At 45.3% G+C, this 24,488-nt stretch overlaps 1 protein-coding gene across 1 annotated transcript in view; it reads right to left on the bottom strand.

Annotated features, from left to right (window-relative positions):
- LOC144166814 (annexin A6-like) overlaps positions 1-24,488 on the bottom strand; it is a 149,282-nt gene that overhangs the window by 49,694 nt on the left and 75,100 nt on the right. Inside the window, exons 5-10 of the mRNA XM_077696304.1 lie at positions 16,426-16,630; positions 15,345-15,424; positions 7,307-7,496; positions 6,717-6,775; positions 4,096-4,224; positions 1,416-1,494 (exon numbers count right to left, since the gene is read on the bottom strand). Of these exons, the coding sequence (XP_077552430.1) occupies positions 1,416-1,494; positions 4,096-4,224; positions 6,717-6,775; positions 7,307-7,496; positions 15,345-15,424; positions 16,426-16,630 (742 nt within the window). The remainder of the gene's footprint in view (positions 1-1,415; positions 1,495-4,095; positions 4,225-6,716; positions 6,776-7,306; positions 7,497-15,344; positions 15,425-16,425; positions 16,631-24,488) is intronic.

Below are 24,488 nucleotides of genomic sequence, written 5' to 3'. Positions count from 1 at the left end.
GCCTTGAAAAAATCGTGCGTTCACAAAGTGGAAGCTAGTTTCCACGATCAGATTTTGAGGCTAAGCCGGGCCCGTTTCCCTTATTCGCTGATTTCGAGCGTGTGTGAGGCTCTTTTACAAAAGGTGAGGCAAAAAGATAGCCCTGACGAACTAGATAGGTTGGAAAAAGAAAAAAGGTGCACGTCATACCATATTTACACAGGGTGTCGCATAATGTAAAGAAAATGGCGCAAAGGTACGGGGTAAATGTCGTTTTCAGCGCCCCGGAAAAGTTGCCAAAAGTTTGCCCATTGATGAGCAAAAATTCGAAGAAAGGATCTGAACCCTGTGCAAAAAAACCACGCTGTTCGCTACACCGATTGCAGGATGGGTGTAGTTTTTGAAATTGCCCTGAGCTGCAAAAGAGTGTATATTGGGCAAACTGGAAGATGCTTCAATGAGAGGGCAAGGGAGCACAATTGGGCGGTTGAAAATAAAGCTGGTGGCCACCTATCTGATCACTGCAAAATATGCAAGTGTAGCCCCCTGCTAGATAGGACAAAGTTCTTGCGGAAAGCACGAGGAAGGCTTGAGCGCGAAATTATGGAAGCTCTTTTTAAGTGCGAATGCACTTTATAAGCGACCCCAAACCTTCCACCGCCGGCGGCGGCGGCGGCGGCGGCGGCGTCCGCAGTCCTCCTCTCCCTAGCAACGGCGTGGAGCGGAGAGGAGCGTCGTAAGCAACGGCGCGGTGACGTCACTTCACCACGTGACCGCGCTCGCTCCGCCTCCTCGCCGTGGCTGCGCGGGTGCGCGCCGCTCCCCGCACCACTCCTCGCGCCGTGACGTCATGGTATGACGTCACAGCGCGCCTCCTCTCCCCAGCAGCTGCCGCGCGCCTCTCTCTCCACCGTGACGTCACACTCTCTCCTCTCCCCCTCGCTCGGCTGCAGCTGCCGTGCGCCGCTGTCCCTCTCCCCTTGCGCTCGCCTCCTCTCTCAGCCACCTGGCTCGGCGCGGCGTACCCCCCTATATATGCAGCGATAAACTGCCAGACCTCCGTGGGTCGGCTCGCGCGCGCTCACGGGCGAATGCCAACGGATTTTAACTTTACTCCCCCTCATAGCATCACCCCGTGCATTCGCACTTAACCATGTTCACCCTCGGGGAAATTATTGAAGCTCTTTTTATTAGACAGGCAGGGGATAACTGCGTGAGTACTCCGTCCTTATTGCTGACTGATAAAGAAGTGGCTTTTTTAAACACGTGATGCATTTAGACGTGAAAATTGCTCTTCGTTTTTAGTTTTTTAGTTTTGTGTATATAAGCAGCATCTTTTTCAATAAATTCTAGTTGGAAGTTCGGCACCGTGTTGTGAGTTACGTGTTCCTCTCGTCCCTGTTTTAGCGCCGATTAATTTTTAGCCATATACTTACCTTTCCCTTTCATCGCCGTCCTTAGAGTTTGTGCGTCCGCCTGAGCGTCAAAAGCTGCGTGGGGTTTCAGTGTTGCATTCTGTAAAATAAATCGCGAGAGAAACAAAAAGAAGTTACCGCGTGTTGTAATGAAGCGCCATTTATTTCAAGCTTTTTTCTGTTCAATGCTAAATGAATGCTTAAACGTAACAAGAACCGACGTTTTTGTTTATGGTGCTTTGTCAGAGAAAAGAAGAGCAATGGTCTGTTGCTCTCGCGCTTTGTGTGTGAATGTGACTGTCGTGAGCAGGAAAAATCCAATTAGACGCAATCGAAGACCAGCAGCTTACCCGGAAAGAAGAATCGCGCCAAAAGAAGACAAACCTGCAAAAATTACTCTCTGGGCCAATGGCAGAGCTTATTGAAGAATGCCCAGAAAAAGAATCAGGAGAGGCTGCCAATTTGAAACGGACGAGGGATGCCAGTGAAAGATAGGTCAACGACGAAATGCCGCGATAAGTTGGGGGAACAATCGCAGTCAATAAAACCGATGGCTTGAGGACACAATCGAGAGAAGAAGGGAGGGGCAGCACGGGGAGTCGACAGGTTCCGGAGACCGAAGCAGAGACTGTTGTGGCGGGTTATCGACGTTTCGACGCAAGTCAGTGCACGAGGCATGACTAGGCATGACTTCAGGCATTACTTCAACTAGGCATGACTTCAGCTTAATATTTTCCTGCGCTTTTGCACTTCCATGTGATAAGATGATAACGCGCTATGGAGCAAGAACGAAATACGGCTTCGCCATGGGAAGCGTGTTGGTTTACACTTAACTTGGTCACTGCAGCAAAAAAAAAAAAAAAAAAAGATCAACTCCATATTCAGGGCGTGCATGGCCCTGTACTTCCGCCGCTTCACCCAAGCATTCGGCGATGTGGATATAAGGTTATGCATAAAAGAGCCTTTTTGTATTTTACGTATACACGTTGTGGATTGGATGACTTCGCAGTCGCATTGTGTCACTATGATGAGTCCAGAGGGGTTGTTCTCCACACGACGACAGCGACGATTTATTAGGTGGAGTTCTTTCGCAGTGCAAGAATTAACAGACCTAAACGGTTATTTCGAATTTCAGTCCTTCTCTTCGCCATACTCATATCACCTATACGATCATCAATCAGAAGCGCGTCACTGTGTCACCTTACCTCCGACCCTAGAGCAGTTTTACCGGGGTGATCGCCCATCCTGCCCTCTGTTCACCGGCAGCTTGGTCGCTGAACTCTTTGTGTGTACTTTAAGTGAGTTCTGCGAACAGTTTGCTTCTGGGCGTGAGCGCGATCCAGCTGGTACAAGCACGACTCCGGAAACCCGTCATGGTGTGGCTGGCTTTATTGCTTGTTGCGACGAGTAGGGCATTTTCGACGGCGCAAAAAGAATTGGTGACAAAATTCGAGAACCCGGAAGGCCGAGAACCGATGACGTAAATCAACTAATTAGTGTCCCACACGCCAGACCACACAAGACAAACGATGGCTGCGGAACGATTTCAAAACTTTCGAACAAACGCTCCTCCCGTTGCGCCCACCTCTACTCATGGAGCTTCTCCGCAATTTCGGGTGCACGCGTACATTGTACATACCTTAATAAGACAGTGTGCGTTGTCCTCTGGGAGTCTAAAAACAAGACCTTTAAGAAACCTTGACTGAGTCTCGAAGCCTTACCACGGAGAAAACTTGGCGCAGTCTCCAAGTAACACTACGCATAAACTTAGCGGAACCAAGAATAAGCAGCAACTTCGCTGTTTTTTTATTCATTGATTGATCACGATACCCAAAGCGCCAATGTTGGAATTCCAGTTGCCAAGTCTTCTCTCAACTAGTAGGAAGCTGCCCCAAGATTCTTATTAGCTATCATGGCACCCAATAAACCCCGAATTCGTAATATAAAATGCGCCGAACTTCTTAGTTACTGGAATATGTGGCGCCTTCACGAAGGCTAAAATATTCTTTGGGATGAATACTGTGGTCCCGGATAAGCCAGGGGGCATTTAATTTACAAAAAAGCGATTGGGCAGCCAGTAATTTTTTACATTGTGGATAATTGCTTTGATTGTTTTCAGGCATCGAGACCAAAACAGCAAATTTTCAACATTTCGGGAGCCCATGAACGAGTACTTTTATGAAAACCAGCCTTACCATGGAGTCGTCGGGTCGGGATTGTGGCCTTTGTTTTTTTCCCTGGACCAGGATAAGTAGAGATTCCCTGTAGTCACCGGACTTGTCCCTCTAAAAACAAACGTAGAATGCTTTTTGTGATTTTAACATACCTGCTGTTCCGCACAGAATTAAAAATATAATGATTTAGAAATTTCGTGCCGCTGTTGGATAACGCAGGCCTTACGTAATAACACTGGTTTTCATTGTTTTCTGCATCAATTTGACGTCCATATCCGCGATATCACTAGAAGAATACATGACATGCTGCGGTGTCTGTGTGAGTAGGGCGTTGTGGTTACACATGCGAAATTTGTGCTTATACATGCGTTGTGGTGATACATGCGTTGTGCTGATACATGCGAAAATTAAAAACTACCGAGGGTCGAACATTCGGGTAACGTCAACGCTTTCAAGATGTCTGAAATAAACCCATGGCCGGCTTATCGGCTTAACTGTGCCGCGTATTGAATTTGCCGTATTCGTACCCTTATGGCGTCTTGCAGCGGCATACCGAAGTGCTTCGCGTACTCTTCCTTGATCTCTGCCAGATCCACTTCGCATCGAGAGATGATTATGCGCACCAATGCTTTGTCGCTTGATTCTGTGCCCCGTGCCTGAAAATGCAACAAAAATACTACTTGAAATAATATAGCCTTTCGTATTGGGAACGGCGAACTTAGTTTCAAGTGGAATGATGAGCATGTCATCGTACATGAGAATTTTTGGGGGCAAACAAGCACTGCATAAGAACTACTTTTAATTTTCGGTCGTATTTTCCACCATTACCATTTTTGCATCATCAACAAACTCGTCCAACAACAAGCTTCGAAGTATACTTGTTCGGTTTCGGTGGTTGTCGCCGCGACTTAAGATTTCAGCAGTGACAATTGTCTTTTGCTGTGCGGTAAAAAGTGTAAACACGTTGATTAAGTTCCGCGTGTTAGTTAACTCACAAAACACAGCGTGAAAAAGAGAACTGTTTCTGAGGCGCTTGGTTGGCGATATCCGCTGTGTACCAGTATACAACAGCTCAGTGGAAAATCTGAACTGTGTCCGTACCAGACACCTGGGTGTCTGAGGCTAAATATGGTACTTTGTTACTTTCTACCCCGTGGTTTTGAAGACCTTTACCCTCTCATAAGTACCTGTGGGTCTGTTTTATTGGTGCCCTTGAATGAAACAAATCACCGGGACCAGTAAGTTGGGGAATAACGGCGAAGAGCAAGCGATTACTGTAAGAAAAAATGGCAGCATCTCCACTCCGTGGATGATATCGAGGGTGCGGAGTACGAGGACTCGAAATGACACCCAAGTTGCGCCCCGAGTGACATCCGATTTGCGCCCCGACCGTCATTCGATTTGAGCCGTGAGTTGCACCTTGATTATTCCATAAATGAAACTGGAACTCACGGCTCAAATGGAATTTTGCTTGATTTTCGCTTGATGGCAGTGGGCGCACGGATGGACGCAAACGGACATTGTGCGGTGTTATGGTACTCCGAACCTAAAAATATATTTCATTACAACAGCGCGAGGCTCGCATTTTGCGCTGTTGATCCTGCGCAGGTCTGTTCACTGCAGCAATACTTTCCTCGGTGTAGTCGATTGACAACGTCGCACGTTTCCTGGCGCTTATGTATTTTGTTTCATTTTTTTTATCGTGGCGGCCAAAGCCACTGTTCACTCTTTACTTAAACCCGCGGGATATAAAAATACTTTTTTCCTGCACACGGCATTATATTTCTCAGTATCGCTATAAAAAGATAGAGCTGCAAGGATAGTCGCTGTACGAAAGAGTAAACCTTATCGCGCCCTTCATGTGGATTATCCCTTCCTCCCCACGAGAACCAGAGTTTCAATATTTTGTTTTGCAGCCGGCTCACAATTCTGCATACCGATGGTGTCTTCCAAACAGTCATTTTCGAAATAAATCATTCCCGTTAACTGCTCGCTTTTAAACAGTGGAGCTGTTCAAGCTTTCTTGTGTCTATGCGGGTAGTTAACCGGATATTCCCTTTGGCGAAGTAGGAAGGAGAATCATTCCAGACCAAGAAGTGTGATGGAAAGTGACGACAGGACAAAGATCCCATGAGAAGGTTTGGGGAGTGCTCGCTCCAAGAAAAAAACTGTGGGGAGGAAAGTTCTGTGAATTGAAGCCGTGACCTTTACGCCGTTAAACCGGCAACCAAACCACTCGGTAGTTAAAGCCTTCGACCACAGTGGAGGGACAAAACTGGGTTTCTGAACGTACGTAGGTCACGCAGTTTATACTGAGAATTGTCCTTTAATCGGGATTCTGGTACTTTTGCATTGTTCCTAAATTTGATTGTAATAGGCATGTAATGTTATGTCAAAATCGAAAAATAAACGTAACGCAGGGTTACTCCCTTTCTATGATAAAAAAGACCGAAAAGGCAATTTTCCACCGTTGACGACCCGCCCCGTAATGGCTTAACTGCCCGATATTTTATAGCGCAGAAATTTGAGGACCTCAACTCAATTGAAAAAAATTCAAGCTCCCAGTCCTAAAGGACTGTACATTCGGCGAATAAATGTGTCTCCCAGGGAGATTCGAGAGCATGCAGTAGTTCTAGTTATGGTATACCCGTGCTAACTCGTACTGACGAACGAGTCAGTACGGCTTTACGGCCGACATCTCTTAGAAACCGCGAACGACGATTACAAAGAGCACACGCTGAGTTTGGCGTCATTTTCCCGTATCGTCACCCCTGATTGCGGCAGCCAACACTGAGGTAGGAGGGAACGCGACTCTAAAACCGCATTCGGCATATGTAATTCATGGGCTACATGGTATAGGTCGACACTTAATTTCTGTGCGACACGATGGCAAGATGCTGCAGAGAAGCATTGCAGCAGGGAGGTACTGGCCCAGGACAGTTATGTGGACGAGAAAAAAGATAATGATTCAATGGAGTAAGCCTTAAGCGTCGGATTCCCTTGTTCACCTGAAGGTAGGCGCAATCGCAACATTTTTGTGCACACCATATAACGGCAGTTGCGGCGTACACTAATTCCGAACTTTTCATATTTCGGATAGCAATCTGCAAAAACTCTGAACAAATTTTGTGTAAGAAATTTTTCTGACCTTGATTGCGCTGTCAAGCTTCTCGGCGAAATAGTACGGGATGTTGGCAAGGCACTTGGCTGCAAATGTTAAGAAGAATGACAGAAAACGACATGTACTATTACCATACTAGAAATAGGCAGAATTTATAAAAAAGGAACGTATTTTGGGTGGAAGAGCCACCTAGACGTTTTTGGGGAGCAAGGCAGAAGCTGAACGAACAACCAGCATCGGATGTTCTAAGTTCTAAATCCAGGCAAGACAATGACATTTTGAAAATATTTGAAAGCTGCATAAATATTGTAGAGGAACACGAATTAGCTAGGGCATTCCGAAAAACTTTAATGCATACAGAAGTCTCAATAGGCAGGCATCCTCATTTTTCGATTACTGAAAAAATAACGTCGTCGTGGAGGAATGGAACCCGTAACGTTGTTACAACAAAATATAACCCAAAGGGCCAACATCAAATCTGTCACTGTGAGGAAATCAATTGCGCTGGTGAATATCAAAACATAATTCCAACTGTTCACTTTGCTACCGTTTGTTTTCCACCCTCGTTTGTTTCTTTCAACAGAAAAATTAATCTCCTTCAACATCGACGTTCTCACCAATGGCGAGGTATGCTGCGCGGTGGTTCCCAGTCATCTCGCTTTCGATTGCCTGGACTACGGAGCGTCCAGCGAGGTTGTTGTATTCCTGGAATACCAGTCGCAGTTGCTCGTAGCTCTGGCTGGCGAGGATCTGGTTGAACACCGACCCACCGGCGTTCCTTGTGTTCACTCCGGCCTGTTGAAGATGCTGCGTTGCGGAAAAGAATTGAATTCCGTCAATGAATGTTGTACAGGCATGGGAGGTGAATTCCTAACACAACGCTCCTACGGTGGTGTATGCGTGACTCAAACAATAAATTTCCTTTCGGGCATGGGTAGAGATTTACTCGGAGCAACTGTGCTCTCAAGGAGAGTTTTATGCCTCGGGGAGCAATTCTAGCGCTGAATGAAGACAAAAATTGCACACAATTCACACAAAGTAACACACGAAAACACAAGTAATACATCTGGCAATCCCTCGATATCACTGAACCGTGCGGCCTTGTTTTTTAGAGTAAATTTACCACGTGTTCGCCAAATAGTAGGAGTAGCCGCGGGCGCCAATGTGCATGGCCAAAATTGAAATGGCATGTAACACATCGGGACCAGTCGTAAGATCGATAACCTGCGATTTCAGTTACGTATACCTAACGGGACGTTACCACACACCAACTTGCCCGCACGAAAATGACCTATGGACACTACCAAAATCATTATGGTGAGCTATCACCACCTATGAGTCCCTATGGCCAACACACCCACTTACCCACACGAAAATGACCTATGAACATTACGAAAATGATTATGGTGAGCTATCGCCACCTATGAGTCCCTATGGCCAACCATAAAAGGGCATACAGTAGTCTATAGCGACCTAAAGCTTTTGTGTGTCCGATGCTCAAGACTCTCAACCACAAAGCTCTCATTTGAGGACTATAGAACATCCTACTTTGTTTAAGCTATAGAGTCACAGCTATTTAGGTTACTTTACCAGCTAAAATCATGTAAATTTGTATTTGTTTAGTACTTAAGAAAAACCACTACAAAGGTCTGGCTGATTATACGTCATGATTTAGCTTTACGTCTGCCGACTTGAAAACATTCGGCTGCCTTTTTCAAGTTGGAGGACCTAATCTGCCGTATATATAAAGAGTGGTTGCCGCAAAAACTTCTGCGTCTGGCTGTTTACCAATATACGGCTGTTAAAAGTTAAACATGTGATAATTTAGCAACGTTTACCTGGCCTGAGAATAGCGTATTGCGTAGGCGCTATATACCCGCACCCATGAAAGATTTCTTAGCTAGCGACATAGTGATATAGGGCTCCAAGTCTCTAGCTGACTAAGAAAATGTATTATCCCATCAAGGTATAAATCGAGCAAAAATAAAGCTCATTCCACTGTTTTGAAAATGTCTTATGACGCGAAACCTATTTGCTCGTGATTTACTTTCATCTATGACAGAGATTGGATGACGATGATGATGTTGATCAGCCAGTTATACAAAAGTATTTGTTCATTATAGTTACTGACTGAATGTACCAAGAATATTTACAGTAAAATAAAAGCCAGCTAATGATTAGCACTCAAAATGAGGTTGCAAATGAACGTGGAGCAGAGACGCAAGTTCGGACCAACGTTTGTTCAATGTAATGTTCGCAGCGACTTCACGGCCGGGGGCGAGTAAAAAGGTGAGGTTTCCTAAAAATTGTTCTCTCAGCATCTCGCCAGATTGTAAATAATTTCGCGGCGCACGCTACCTGCGGGCACGATTATGGACATGGTGGCAGCTGCAACCACTCGCACTGCTTGTTTGGGGCAGCCCATATAAGATTAGTCAGCGAGTGGGGAGAGCAACTGAACAAAAGCGACCCACGTCAGGGCAAAACAGTTTTACGAAAGTCACTTGGCGAAGCGATAAAAATTCTGAGCGGACACCTTGGTTCGTGCCTAATTTTTTCGGCTCTGTTGGACGTACTGGCTTTAGGTGATCTGTATGTAAAAAACATTTCATTGAAGGCAAGGTGCAGATGTTCTGGCTGAGTTAACATTCCAGCGAACAGCGGCAGTTAGAGACACTTTTATTCTCAGCACTCAAAGCGGATATAGTTGCTCCTATGAAAAAAAAAAAAACGTTTTGAATTTCGATATTTACTAAATAAAAATATTTGCCGACGAAGAAGTTATAAGAAGGTGGAAATACACGTACGTTGCTCTGCATTCTTTGCTAGCTCGACGGATCTGCTTCTACCAGCATGTGCTCCGTCAACCACCTTTCGTGTCCTTGCTCGCGTGCGCGTGCATGGTGCGTGTTGTTACTTTGTCGGGGAAATTCTAATTCGACCGCAATGGGCTCGTGTAGAGGCTAGAACACCAAGCACGTATGTCGCTCTTGTGTGCCGTGACTTTCTGCTGTTTGCGGTGAGAGTCTTAGGATTACTTCAACGCGCGGCCCTGCGAGAATGAATTCCCGCGATACCACGAAGAAATTTCGTCTTACAAAAAACTCCAGCGCGAGTCATTAAACGAACTTAAGAGGCTGTATACTGCGAGAAATGCTAGACTCTGTTGTTTTTAGTAATACGTTTCTATAGTTACCTCCGCAACAAGGGAATCTGCAAAATATTGAGAACTGAAGATTTGGGCCCCGTGATGTAAGAGAGCATTAAATTTTTGCAAACTGAGAGAACATTTAAATGACTAAATGAGCAGCTTGTGCCTTCATTATTTTATTATGAGCACAATTATGTTTCATCCGTTGTACTTGCAGCTTTGCGCATTAAGTATTGAAGGTGGTAAAAGTCTTGTGAGTGTTCTTTTTTTTGCGGACTACCCAGTGCCTGTGTGTTTCCCGGTGGGCGTTCGCGCAGAGTGTGCTGCGTAGTGTGGTTGTCGGGCGCGTAATGCAAGCGTTAGCTAAGGTGTTGGAATGCGTGTTGTGTGCGTTACGATCGACGCACGTGAGCGTCCGTGGAATGGCGGTGAAGTGGCTTAGATAATTTCCCTTTATGTAACCAATTAAACGAATAAACCCCTTCGTCCTTTTCCTTGAGTGCCTGTGTTTAAGCTTTTTGTGAATGCAAACTGCTGATTTTTTTACAGTCATCACCATTATATTAACTGGTAACGGAACATTTATTTCAGCACGCAAGCGAAGAACTGCCACAGGCAGAGTTTTAAAAATGCGTGAGAATGCGGGAGAACGGGTACGGCCGGCAGTTTAAAGAACACTAAAGAATATGCCGTAAAATACATTCACTCATTTATAAGGTCACACTGATTTGATCATACAAGATTTTAAAGACACCCTTAGGGTGTGGACTATGAAGGGCTAAGACAGACATAAAAAGGCTATAGCTAAACCATTGACAAAACCATAAAATAAGCTATAGACATCATACAGATGCCAATAAGAAGAGCTAAAAAGGGCCATGGAAGCGGCTATGAATGGAGTGGGATTCACCCATAGTAATTTCCATACGAATAGCTGAAAATCCATTTATAAAACCATAAAAGAAGCTAATGACGCCATAGAGATGTTAGTAAGACCAGCTAAACATCGGCACAGAACCGGCTACAGAAGAAGCTAAAGACGCCCATAACAATGTCGATACGATTGGCTAACAACTACGAATATTTATTTCCGGTACACTTGCTATTCTGCAACATATGCATTTATTTGGATGATTTAGATATTCATCACTTTTGAGTGCTTTTCTGTTCGTGTTTCGAAGCGTGGGCGGAGCCTTGAACATTCGAAGGTATTTCCCATGCCGCTTACATCACCGATGACATTGTTTAGACTTGATGCTAATTAATTGCTTTCCTTCGACAAGATTAGGGCAAAGAAAGAAGAGCTTCTGTGTGATACTACTGGTAAACCTACTTATATGAAGTGCACTGAGCTGTAAAAAAATACTATAAAATTTTAATGTCTGGTGCTGACAGTAAGCTAGTAGTGAAGTTCCCACAGTAGACGCTTTGAACCAGATTTAAACCGGTTGCAATATTATAGATTTTGTGCAGTTTCCAGCGCTACTTTCAGATACTAGCGGCCTATTGTGCAACGTCATCGAGGTAAAAATTATTATAACATTTTTTCTTTGTATACTTCGGGAGCTGATATTGCTGACTGAGCCATCTCACAAACAAAACACAAATTGGCACGTAGATGCGAGCTGCTAGTAATCTGGATAATTCAAAGTAGTAACGAAAGCCGTATCTATGAGGGCGTTGCAAGCACACTGAAATTGTAGCTGTTGTAGAGGTAGAAAGAAAAATGGGTGGTAAAATGCAAGTCTTGTGTTGAATATTTCGGAGATATGCAATAAGAGCCTGGAATTTATCTTTTAACTACTGCCGCTGCTACGGAATTTCCTCATCATTGCCTGTAATAAACGTTTATAGATACTGTCTCTGCATCTGTAGACAACAACCTGGCACCTGAACACATAAAAACAGTTCGACCTCTCCTACATCAGGCTTAGATGCGTAAGCACAAAGATACCTATATTCGCCACACAAAGAAACTTCCACTAACGCTCACAAAAGCTGGTTAAGCACGTGACGTCATACGCACTTACTAATACTGCCTCCATGACCAATACCCTTGAAGCGATATCGCTAATCGCGCAGGTCATGCACGTACACAAACGCCAAGGCGTTGAGAAAGACGCCTGGGTACCGCTCCTGCATTTTGCATGCTTGCGCATGCTCAAATCACGCGTCTTGGTTCTTCACCTCAACACTATCGCTGGTTCTTCCCATTTTGGCACCAATATTACGAAGAGAGGGGGGTGTATTGCATCGCGGTGTGTGATTTTAGCTCCCTTCTTCCCGAGAAAAAAAAAAAGACTTGAAGCCGGGCGCCGGGTTCACAGCACAGCAGCACATGCAAACTACCATGTTTTCATTCATTATTGCGCTGTGGTTCTGACCCTCCATACCACCAGTTTTAATAGCAGTATCGCGTTGTGGAAAGTGAGAACAGCGTACGCAGAAAATTGAGCGTCACATGTCGGCTGCCCAATTCCTTCCAGTTGGTGCCGCTTACCGAGTCTGTGTACGGCATGGCACGTGCAGTATGCGCAATGTGCAGTATGCGAACACTGTGTTCTTTTTTACGTTAAACTGTGGCTTTATGCTGTATATATATATATCATCACTACGTTGCGCCCGATTCCTCGTTCGTAATATTCTTTGCTGTAGCCAGAGGTATCCAAGTTTAACCTCCGTGAAAAAAAAAATAGCAGTGGCTTAGCTCGGCTATGTCAGGATATACGAAGCGTGAGCTGAGGTTCAGATGGTTATTCTCAGCTTTCCTGGTTTTGTAGGATTAGCTTGATTATCATGCTTACTGCTGCTTCAATGACACACACACGGTATATGCATTGTGTGGCACATGTATATATATCAAGCGGTTCCGGCGCAGCGTCACCAATCGCATCACAGCTAAGCTGGTTCCACTGGCGCACGCCGGTTTTGCTGCGACGCATGAGTTATCGGTTGCTAACCCGGCCACTCCTCGCTTTATCATCAAGTGGACCTGGCCGCCACGTGCGGAACGGAGGTCGGCAAAGACGGTGGGCGCGTGGGGTGTGTGAGAGACTTGAGGCAGCCAGCAACGTTCTGTGTGCCATGTGACGTCACTGCTCCTCGCGCATGCGCCTCACGGCTCTCCAGGAGCTACGGGAAACTGCTCAGCCTCAGCCAGTGTAGCTCACGCTACAAAATTTTCTGGTTCCACGGTCCGATGCCGCTACTTGGCTATTAGGTTCGGGGTAGTGGAGGACTTCAGGAAAAAATTTGAACCGCTGTGGATCTTTAGCGTGCGCCGAAATGTTGAAAAGCATCTATATTAGGATTGTTCTTGCGCAGCAGGCCCAAACATGCAATGTCGCTGACATGAACAGATATTGCAGATTCATTTATTACGAGTCTGCTTGCCAACAAAATGTTGCGAATTTCACTCCATCAATTCAACACAAACAATACAAATGGCCTCTACTCTATAGTTATTGTTAATCTGCCTATTACACCATAGCTTCACACCAGGGTGATTTATTCATTTATTACTCAGAATACACAACAAATATGAAGGAACAATGATCACCGCAGCTTTTTCGGAATGCTGGACTCACTTGAGCGTCATTCCTGGCTTTGGCTTGATCTGCAGTAACGCCCTCTTGACGACTGCCCTGAAAAACAGCGTGAGAGGCAGACGGCTTACCTGGTTCGAATATCACGGCAAAACCCAGCGTCGTTTGAAAGCACAATAAAGTTAGCGTTCGGTGTTTTCTTGAGCTATCGAGGAATACTCTATTATGTATTTAAATTACTGCCAAGAGCAAACATGAGCGTATGGAAGGAAGCCAGAGGACATGGATACAAGCACGTGCGGCAGCGGGGTGTGGTTTTCGCATTATTTAGGGAGCATTTAACTTCCAATTGAAACCATAACGGGATACAGCCTGCACGCATACAATTTGGCGCTGGTGCTCTTCCACGCGCTGCTCGAAATGTAGGCGGCGATGAAAACATCTATTTATGCCTAGCAGAACAGCACCACGCAAAGGAACCTTTATTCGGAAATTATATCGCAGTAAAGAATTTTCGGGGGGTACTTCAAACGAGTTATGAATATGAAATACAGTTTTCATTAATTTGAAACAACTAGATTCCCTTAAATCCCTGTTCACACATCTTGCCCGGACGACGTTTTTTACAAGACAGGAGGTAAAAAATGAATAGAAACGGTAATAGAATAGAAACACACCAGCAGTGACGCCAAAAAGAAACAGTTAAAACACAGTTATCTGTGCTTTAGCGGCACGTTAGCGTTGAAGTGGTCTCATGCAACGACGTTGAAGAGGGCACTACGATAGCAGCGTCATGCGTCTGGGTGGTGGTTCAGTTGGCCTGTGGAAATATAGAAACCCTGTTTGAAAATGGCTAAGGAGGCGCCCCACCTGATGTGTATTCCGTGTTAACTAAAATTGAGGTTGCGATGAAATAGGTATCAATGTTGCCTGGACAAAGAATTTTTTTAGTAAATCAGAACTCTGCTTCGTGCTATGGAGTCTTTTAAATCTGCTTACGTGGCTTGGATGCGAAGGGATGATGGCTTTCACTGCCATTGTATACCCTCTCGACTCTGGCGATGTTTGCCTCAGTGGGCTATCAGCGCGTAGCCGACATCGACAAACGGCTCGACAACTGATTTCACGTCATTTCGTATTTTGAGATAGCTGCCAGTTCCTCCTAAAAAGGCCAGGTGTCCTCACAGCTTCATTCGCCCCGCTGAGAAGCCACCAGGCGCCCGCGATCGTGAAGCCTCGGAGAAATAACGTTTTTTTTTTTGTACTTTGTCATAACCCTTTTAGTCACCATGTCTCCATATGGAGACGCGACTTTCTTCGTCGTTTTCCTCGTGAAAACGAAAAGAGTTCATGCTGCAGAGCGGTGCGCCTCATGTTCGAAACCTACGGAAGTGAAAGGTAACATCATGCGATGTGGAATGGCGGAACCGCACTCATAAACATCGTTTCAAAATGGACGCCACCATGTTTTGTGGAAGCTCCGGGGTGTTGCCGTCCTAAGTTCTCTTTTGCTGCGGCGTAAATCCTTTATAAAGGCTAAAACACCTCTTTCGTGTGCAGAAATTGTTATTTCACCTCCTTTTTTTGTAAATACCTCAGGATATTTATTATTTTTATATGGAAAAGCAGTATATAGTATAATGGTGCCTCCGTATGAGGACGCGACGCCGTTTGCTTACTAAGTATTCTAGAGAGACTGAACTTTTTTTTTCTTACCTCTAGACACTTAACACTGCTAAACCAAGTGTGGAATTTTTCTGCAGTGAATATAATACTTCGTGACTGAAAGCGATAATTAAGCTCTTTTGGCATGCTTTCGATCCATAGCTAACGAAATTCAGTGCGCTGCTCACAACCGCCAGTTTCTTGTCATCAAAGGGAACTAAAGGCTTTCTCATCCAGAAGAATAAAATAGCTGCACGTGGTTATCATTCCGTGTTGCCGAGCCGGTATACTCACGTTGCACACTGAAAGAAGGAGCTTCATGAACTCTGCGGATGTCCCGCTTTTTATGTCGCTTTCCAGGTCTTTCCCGAAAGCTGCGGAGAAAAAAAGGCACAATTGGAGAATTCTGGAAGAGTTTGTTTATTTTAATGGCGGCTGCACCTTTTAAGCGATTTCGTAACATCCGTATCAGGCAGGGGTGTACGTTGGGACGATCCAGTCGCTAATGATGCTGTGTAAAAATAAATTTTTGTATCAAACCACTTGCCCGTCTGTTGTTTTGAGACAGAACTATCGCCTTTGAATTACTTCTACGGCGGGCTAATTTTAATGAAGTGCAATGAGAAACCTAACATTTGGTGTACTTGGCTCAGAGCAGGGAAGATAATACGCACACACATGAAGCCGTAGCTAGCACTGCATAGTTCAACATGGTATGGACATCTTAGGCGTCGTTTCTAGGAAAAATACTTTCATGATAGATATACGTGAGGACGACTGCTTTACAACTAGCTATTAAAAGCGGCCATCCATGAAACAAAATGCCTATATTGGGTTTTTCTTTTGCTGCATTCTTTTATCATTAACCCTTTTGCACCAGCGGCCGGTAACAGGTGAGTAGCACCGCACCGCAGATGTATCTTCTACCGTTAGGTAATTTCGTTCCGTAATTTGTTCGATAAGTTTCGACTGCCGGTATAGTGAACGATTTAAGTAGAACACGTTTAGTTGTTTGTGGTACACCGCAGACAAATCGCGTTGATGTAGACAAACGAGACGTTTAAAATCCACAAAATAGGTTGTGACCACTGTAGCTTCTTAAGTCAGGTCGTGACTAGAGGCTGTATTTTTGTAATACATCCCTTGCAGCACAAAAAAACTGAAGCGACGTTTTGTCAAGGGGAATGTGCACAGGCGCCCACAAACACACGCATGCAGCTGAAGGTATTTTCCAAGAATCCTGTGCTTAAAAAATGTCCCTGTAGCAATTAAACTCTGCGTGCACGTCCAGGAGGCACTTAGCTTTATGAGTATGAAAGTGCCTGTAAGGTCACGAAATGAGTCACACAGGTTACGGAAGTATCCAGAGTGTCACCTTTGGAGTAACTTTCTTTGATGCCGTAGATCTCCTTGTTGCTCCGCGTACACATAATCTCGACGAGGCAGTCGACGTCAGTGGGGGTGCCCTTCATAACGGTGCAGAGCTCGCGGGCGAGAAACTCCTCCATGGGGTACAGCAGGGTCCCCATCAGTTCTTGAAAGCGGCCCCGAATCTCAGATTTTAAGCTGGCCACCAGGTCCTGTGACAGTTCGCATTTCTTCAGACTACACCGCCACAGTCATCATAATGTAACTGCCGTTACCGTAATGGTCCCCTACCGCACCACAACAATATTCAATTCTATATAAGTACCACCCGGCTCGTTGGGTTCAATTGAGAATGTAATTAAATGCGTTGTTAGGTGGTCCCATTAGTGCAAGCGGGTTTACAAATAAAAAAAATCCTATTTGCAAAAACAGTGCGTAGGCGTGACGTAAGTTAATCATTTGCAGTAAAAGAGCACGGGTCGTCCAAAAACTAGCATAGTATAGGCTACAACCCAGGCGTTGGCTCCGACATACACAATTATACCTTTCTCACTTTAGAATTTGCGTGATAGAATTAAGCAATGTCGCAACGGAACCAGTAAAGGTGCTGGGTGCGTACAGGCACCGCGTAACAAGACTGCTGTGTCATAGTGGGTGCTTCTCAAAATACGCCACAGGAAGCCAAGCGGACAACGCTGGTGTAGTTGGGCTGTGACAGTGAGCTTGTGGTTGGCTCAAGGAGTATTATTTAGTGAGCTGTACAAATATTCACAGTGATTCGCTGATAGAAACGAAGCTCTTTCGATTTGTAGCAGGTTCATCCCTTTATGACTAGCGTACACAAGGATTTGCAGTGTGTGAAGCGTGAAGGAAGTGCTTTTTTTAAATTCTGTTGTATGTCCATGAGCGGAAGACAGGTATTTATTGTTCTTTTTCTATCATGGACCGGTTGAACCAAAGGCTAGCCTGCGAAGAGGATAGGAATATCCAGTGCATATTTTCTTGGTAGCATACAATTGAAGCATCCAAAATTTACGATATACATGCCTCCGTGAATGGGATAGGTGTAGACAGGAAATCTGGTAACAAACTGCCAGTCTGTTTCTTGTATTTGCATTTATGAGATAATCCTTATCGTGTATTGAAATCTTGTTGCCCATCTGAGCCAGGGAAATGAGACAGAATTTTTTTTACGACTACGAACATTAACGTCGCCTGTTCTTGCACACTGCGGGGATTTTTTCGAGCCATTGCGACTTTCTGCTACTTTCTGCTGCTTGCGATTTTATTAGCAATTTCTACGTTGTTGATATGCGCGTAATTTCTTGAGAATCACGAACTGCTAAATCACCTGCCTTCTTTTTCAGCTGTAATTTTAATTGCGCTGAATAAGGGCCGAGGAGACTTTTTGAATCAGCCGCGTTTTGAATCACTCGCTGCAGCTAGAGAATTTATAAAATGAGTATTCGTTCGCAATATCGAGAGATTAGCTCCACAAACTCACCAGTGACAGCAATTCATGTAAAATGTAAAAAAACAGATCACAGAGCAGTTCACCAGTCCTGGTGTCTATTGCATTTTGTTTTCTCCAGTTGCAATGTTCAAGGCAGAACAGGAAGCAAACCTTTTTGCACACGCCTGTTTAAAAGCAAGAATGGTGACCAAAAAAGCGTTGATTTTATACATAGTACAAAGTACACTCGGCGGATGCGGCATGAAGGATACAACAGCCACCTCTGCCGAAGTTACTTCAGCGAGTAACGAACACCTTTCTGGTTGAGAAAGTTGTTGGTGCTAACCAGTAAATTTGTAAAAGCAGCTTCCTTAAAGTAAGCATGTCCTTTTTTTCTGTGAGAAGGAGGTTTTGCTTGAAGCAGTTGCACTACCACCTTTATGTACACCGCTATGAAGTTCAATAAAACAGATCGAAAACATGAATTGCGACGGTGTAATACTCCTTGTTTACGGGGTTTACGTTTGCTCGACGAGTTCAGCGACCTTTCTCAGTGTAGTGCTGACGCGTCGACACGTCGACCCTGACGAGCCGTAAACGTGCTTTCTCGTGTCTAATTTTATGACCTTTTCTTCAACTGCACCTATAAAAAATCCATAGCTGTCAATACGGTGAAATTCGGCTCGCTCCATTGCATTGTTCGCATTTGCAAACGTCTGTTCAATACGAGGCTTCTGCGTGCCAATCCTGCCACGGGACCACCACACGCGGCGGACGCCGGCGCTGACATGGTAGAGCACGGCAACTTCTTTCCATGTCGCACGGTTTCTCTGAGAAGTGCCAGGCTGTTGCCAAACTGGAAATGAAATGTAGCCGCAGCAGTACCACCACCAGCGGTATTTTCATGATCTCTTCAAAGGGGTATAAGGATGCGGCATGCCTTGTAGCGTCGCACCGTGTGATTGTTTTAATCTTTTAATCCCCCCTACTGTGTCTGCCTTTGTCCCTTGAACGCTTTCTCCCACCATCAATAACACCACTGAACTAGACGCCAGAACTCGGGGTCGCAGGCGACGTTCCCTCTAGGGTTTTCGAAACTGAGAATCCGCAGGACATTGCCTCGTCGGTCCTTATCACTACCGGTTGTGCCTGGCTACTTAACTGAAGACCGCTGCTCAACTCTACGTTGAGCAGCGGAGCTCAACTTTGAGCTCCTTTGGTCTCCTGAAAGGCCAGCATGTCTTTCCTTTGTTTAATTACATGCACCCTAGAGGTAAGAGCACGTCCCCCTACCATTGCTCACGATTTTCCCTTTTATAATACAGTACAGCCATTTTCATAAAATTTTCCAGTTACACTTTACCACTCTCTCTTCATCATCATCATCATCATTACCAGCCTATCTACGCCCACTGCAGGGCAAAGGCCTCTCCCATTATTCTCCAGTAACCCCGCTCCTGTGCCAACTGCGACCAATTTAACCCAGCAAACTTCTGGATCTCATCTGCCCATCTAACTTTCTGCCGCCCCCTGCTACGCTTGGCTTCTGTAAGGATCCACTCTGTTACCCTTAATGACCAGCGGTTATCTTGCCTTCGCATTACATGCCCTGCCCACGTCAATTTGTTCTTCTTAATTTCTACTAATATGTCTTTAACACCAGTTTGCTCCCTGACCCACTCCGCTCTCTTCTTGTCCCGTAATGTTACACCTATCATTTTCCGCTCCATTGCCCGCTGAGTCGTTCTCAATTTAAGTTGAACCCTCTTAGTGAGCCTCCAAGTTTCTGCCCCGTAGGTGAGTACCTGTAAGATGCAGCTGTCATACACTTTCTTCTTCAGCGACAATGGTAGGCTGCTATTCATTATCTGAGAATGTCTTCCATATGCACCCCACCCCATTCTGATCCTTCTAATTATCTCTGCCTCATAGTTGGGATCTGGGGTCACAACTTGGCCTAAGTAGATATATTCGCTTACCACTTCCACTGCCTCGCCACCTATCTCAAACCGCTGTGCTGTCCCGAGGTTATTGATCATTACTTTAGTTTTCTGCATATTAATTTTCAGGCCCACGGTTCTACTCTATTCGTCCAGTTCGGAAAGCATGCCTTGCAATTCGTCCCCGAGTTACTTAGCAAGGCAATGTCATCAGCAAATATGAGGTTACTGAGGTATTCTCCATTAACTCTTACTCCCACCTGTTCCCAATCCAACGTTCTGAATACTTCTTGTAAGCATGCTGTGAATAACATTGGAGAGATTGTGTCTCCTTGTCTGACGCCCTTCCTTATAGGTATTTTACTGCTCTCCTTATGGAGGATGATGGTAGCTGTGGACCCATGGTAGATATTCTCCAGTATTTTTACATAATGCTCATCTACTCCATGGTTCCGTAATGCCTGAATAACTGCCAGGGTTTCGACCGAGTCAAATGCTTTCTCATAATCTATGAAGGCTATATATAGGAGTTCAGAATACTCAGTGCACTTCTCTATCACCTGATTGATCGTGTGAATACGGTCCATTGTTGAACAACCTTTACGGAACGCTGCTTCTTCTTTAGGTTGACTGAAATCGAAGGTTGCAGAAATTCTGTTAGCGATTACCTTGGTAAATACCTTGTAGACGACTGACAGTAAGCTGATCGGCCTGTAATTTTTTAGGTCCTTCATTTCACCTTTCTTATGGATTAGGATGATGTTCGCGTTCTTCCATGATTCCGGTACGCGTGCGGTTTAGGTAATTGCAAACAAAGCCATGGCCGTTTAAACCCACATGCTCTCACAGACGCGAGATGGGTGCCACCCTGCTTGCGCACACGCTCAGCCTTCACTCTACCAAAAGCTTTGATTGATTGATTGATTGTAGGGTTTAACGCGCCGACGCAACGCAGACGATGAGGCGCGCCGTAGTGGAGGGCTCCGGATAAATTTGACCACCTGGGGATCTTTATCGTGCGCCGAAATCTCGTACACACGGGCGTTTTTGCTTTTCGCCTCCATCAGAAAAGCGGCCGCCGCGGCCGGGAATCGAACCCGCGACCTCGTGCTCAGCAGCGCAACGCCTTAGCCACTCAGCCACCGCGGCGGGTCACTCTGCCAAAAGCAAATGACATGCTATAACCAGTACGCGATACGGCGTTGAGATTCTCGTTTGCGGCCAGCGACACAGTCGATAATAGAGCTTACATCCTGTCAATCCAGTTTTATGCCGCGGCACTGGCGAGGGGAGCCGCAGTTAAAAAAAGCCTATTGCCTACCGCCAGATGGGCCCACCATAGATATTAAAAACCGCGTAAGCTTCACGGACGAAACACGTCTCTTGACAAGTTTTTTAACATTATCGCGAACACTGCACCAATCTGGAGTTTGTAAAGCACGGTTTCGGTTCCTGGAACAGTGGCCGTTGCGTCTCTAGAGTTGCAGAAGCGGTGTCTAGTGGTAAAGCCACCCAGCACAATACCCATTCAAAAGGAAAATATTGGGCACTTTTTAGCGATGGTTACAACCCCGTCTGAGATCAATTCGCTTAAAACTTCGCATTTGAATTTCGGTCATGCTTAGCGCGTCGCTTAAACTTCGTTCGGTATTAAATGTGGAACCACACCGCTACGTTAATAATCCCTGTAGTTCTACCGACTATCCATTGTTCCAACAGCTCATTGTGAAATCATTCAAATCTCTTTTACGCAACGTTCTAGAACCCTATGCACTCGTATTTGTTGTGTCCGCATTTCAACAACTCTAGGCTCATTCGCGTAACATAATATTCCTATCATTTGTTTTTCGTTTCGCAAGCATTCAAATTCAAAGCTATCAGGCTCCCCCAGCACCTCAATGCCGACAATAATAACTTCAACTCTCAACGGCTGTCAGATATTTCCTGCTGAGGCAAGGCCGGAAGTATTGCAAGCTCTGAAATGTACGGAACACTTTGCAATATAAGCTGTTCAGCTAGTTTAAAGATTTCCCGTGACGACCTTTCTTGTGCTAACTTCGTCTGCTTCTTGGACATACTACGCCTCACAAAAATGAACAACCATTCCTTAAGAGAAAAAATGTTAATGCGAAGCTTTCTCCCGAAAAACTGAGTGAACTGAAAGTCCAAGCTGCACGTCCTGAAATTCTAACATCCAAACCACCAGAGTCTAAGGATAATGTTCATTGCAGTTTTAGCTGTGGACTCTTGCAGTTTGGATTTTGGCTCACTTAGCCCAAATCCAAGTGGCACGCACCCTTAACAAACCCAAGAAAATTCATAGCATCCCAAATGGAACCCGAATGTTAGCAACACCGGATAGACGTGGCATTTACAAAGTGAGTGACCGAGATCCTATTCCGTCCACGGGAAGCCTTTTTTCTCGTTAAATCATGATGTTGCGTCTGTAGGGTTGCCCCGTTCTTTTCCCCCAAAAGAAAACTGGCCTTTCGAGGGGGGGGGGGGGGGGGTAAAGAAGTTTGAATATGTGTGGAGAAACAGACGCTACGTGTTTTTTGTTCATGCAATGACGGTTATTGTAGCGTTTCCTGGGAGAAATCAACGTAAAATTGGTGTATAAAGTTACTAATACTATCTAAAAAGGAAATATAAACGCGAATTTCTGGAATCACGTGACGGCCTGTTTTAGGTATGGACGGTTTTAAGTATGGCCGGGCAACCGGCCCACTGTTTAAAAACCGGTCGGGCCGGTCAAAAATCGTCAAGGTGGAAACCCTATCCGTCTGAGTGGGGCAAGTTGGCTTTGCTGATGTGCGTTTTGGTTACGCCACTGCCAATAGTGAGACCCCGAAGGCTTTCGATTATACTCCTGGGCGCTGTTTGTTTTTGCACAGATGACATTCAATCTGCTTTTTCTTACGTTTATTACTGTATAAATTTCGTTTAACACGTACTTCCACCTATTTTGCTTTTCACCACACGCTACAAATAACAGCTGGGTATTGTTACCTACATGCATAAAAGTACCTTCCATCAAGGGTGCTGGCAGACACATTTGGACAGTGTATCGAGAGCAACCCTCCTCGAAGTGTTCCCGCTGCTTTCCTGAAGAGTTTAAACCAGCCACGTTGGATTTTGTGACTGCGCTACAGTTAAGAGCAGCAACCTATACCCGGACGCTACAACTATAAACAATGGGTTTTCCGTGATGTCGATGACATGGCATTCCAGCCACTCAAAACAGACGCTGCATTTAGTTCACGCAGCAAGAAAAAAAGATTGGAGGGGAAACTGGGCTTCCCAGAGCGGTAAGATAATGTCGAAAGCACTCCTCATAGGTTAAGCAAGCGGCATCTGCCGCGGGCGAAGAAACTGCGCAGCCGCGTTTACGTTATATCACTGGCCGGCAACGGAATGAATTGCGCCCGCTATCATTTTGTCCCTGAGGTGCCGCTACCCTCTTCTTCGGCGTCGCAGCGATGAAGCTTTGCAGTCTGCCTTGGCTTTCACTGTGACATTATCTGGTCGCCTACCTGCGCTTGCCCCCAATGGCCCGTTTCTTCGCCTGTGTAATCTTGCTCCGTGGTTTAGCTCAATGCTGCATCGTCGTGTTCGCGGTTTTCGACGCAATAGCTGTCTTTGTAATTATCTGTAATTTGTCCCACCTTCACGCACTGCAATAGAGCGTCCTAAAGCAACTACAACCTGATGAGCGGGAGATCCTACAGCCAGGGTGTCGAACCGAAACCGGAACCTAACCCTAAACGGGAATCGAGCACGAATTTCTCCGCCTTTTTGTAACTGTACCCGAACTGGAGCGAATCAAAGGAACTGTTCTGAACGGGTTCTAGGGCATGAAAACTAATTCCTAGTTTTTGATTATGGTGATCTACCTTGCGCCTGAAGATATCTTTGCCACTCGCCCGAATGCGCCACGAAATATTACGCATAGTCTGTAGCCCCACAACCTATCAGCCTTTGTTCGTATATTACCCTCAATTTAATGGAAATTTTCCGCATATACTACCAGTTTATGTTAGATACTGCCCATGTCCACTAATTTTCTTATGCATTTAGAATAAGTTAAACTTGACCGTATATTTCGAGGCATCAAATCATGGCTTATTCATCGTGGTTCGCATGTAGACGCTGTTTAATATTGTGTGAAGTTTTCAGTGTGTTTTCAATTCGAATGCGTCTCTGCCCCATACTGAAAGCCTTCAGGGATCACATCCACTGCTGGTGGTTGTAAGCTGAGCTAGTTAATAGTTTCCTGATGGCAAACAGGACAAAAAATAGGGAGGACACGAAAGGGGAGGACAAAAACAAGCGCTGTTGTTACTCTCAAATTCTTATGCACTGCTCTTAAAGCATGTTCACAGAACATACCTTCTGGTAAAAGATGTCATTGGTACCTTCAATCCGAGAAAAGCAATTGAGGTGATTGTTCACCATGTAATCCACCATACAGTTCCAGTTGAAGCATTTCTCGGGACTAGCTGTAGACTGCACGACGGAATCCATGCACTCCCCGATGCAGGGCCGCTTGTCGCCCTCCGGGACAAGACGGGTGATGTCACGAGCCAAACTAATATTTTTTTAACTTTTGACAAATGGTGCTCAACAGCAAGCTTTGGGCGTAACTACAGAAATTTGCCATGGGGCTCTGGAAGCTGC

Source organism: Haemaphysalis longicornis, unplaced genomic scaffold (assembly GCF_048455015.1).
Source record: "Haemaphysalis longicornis isolate Haplotype H1 unplaced genomic scaffold, Haemaphysalis longicornis Haplotype H1 scaffold_19, whole genome shotgun sequence".
Classification (NCBI taxonomy): Eukaryota; Metazoa; Arthropoda; class Arachnida; order Ixodida; family Ixodidae; genus Haemaphysalis; species Haemaphysalis longicornis.
This window is presented reverse-complemented; position numbering and strand designations above follow the sequence as displayed.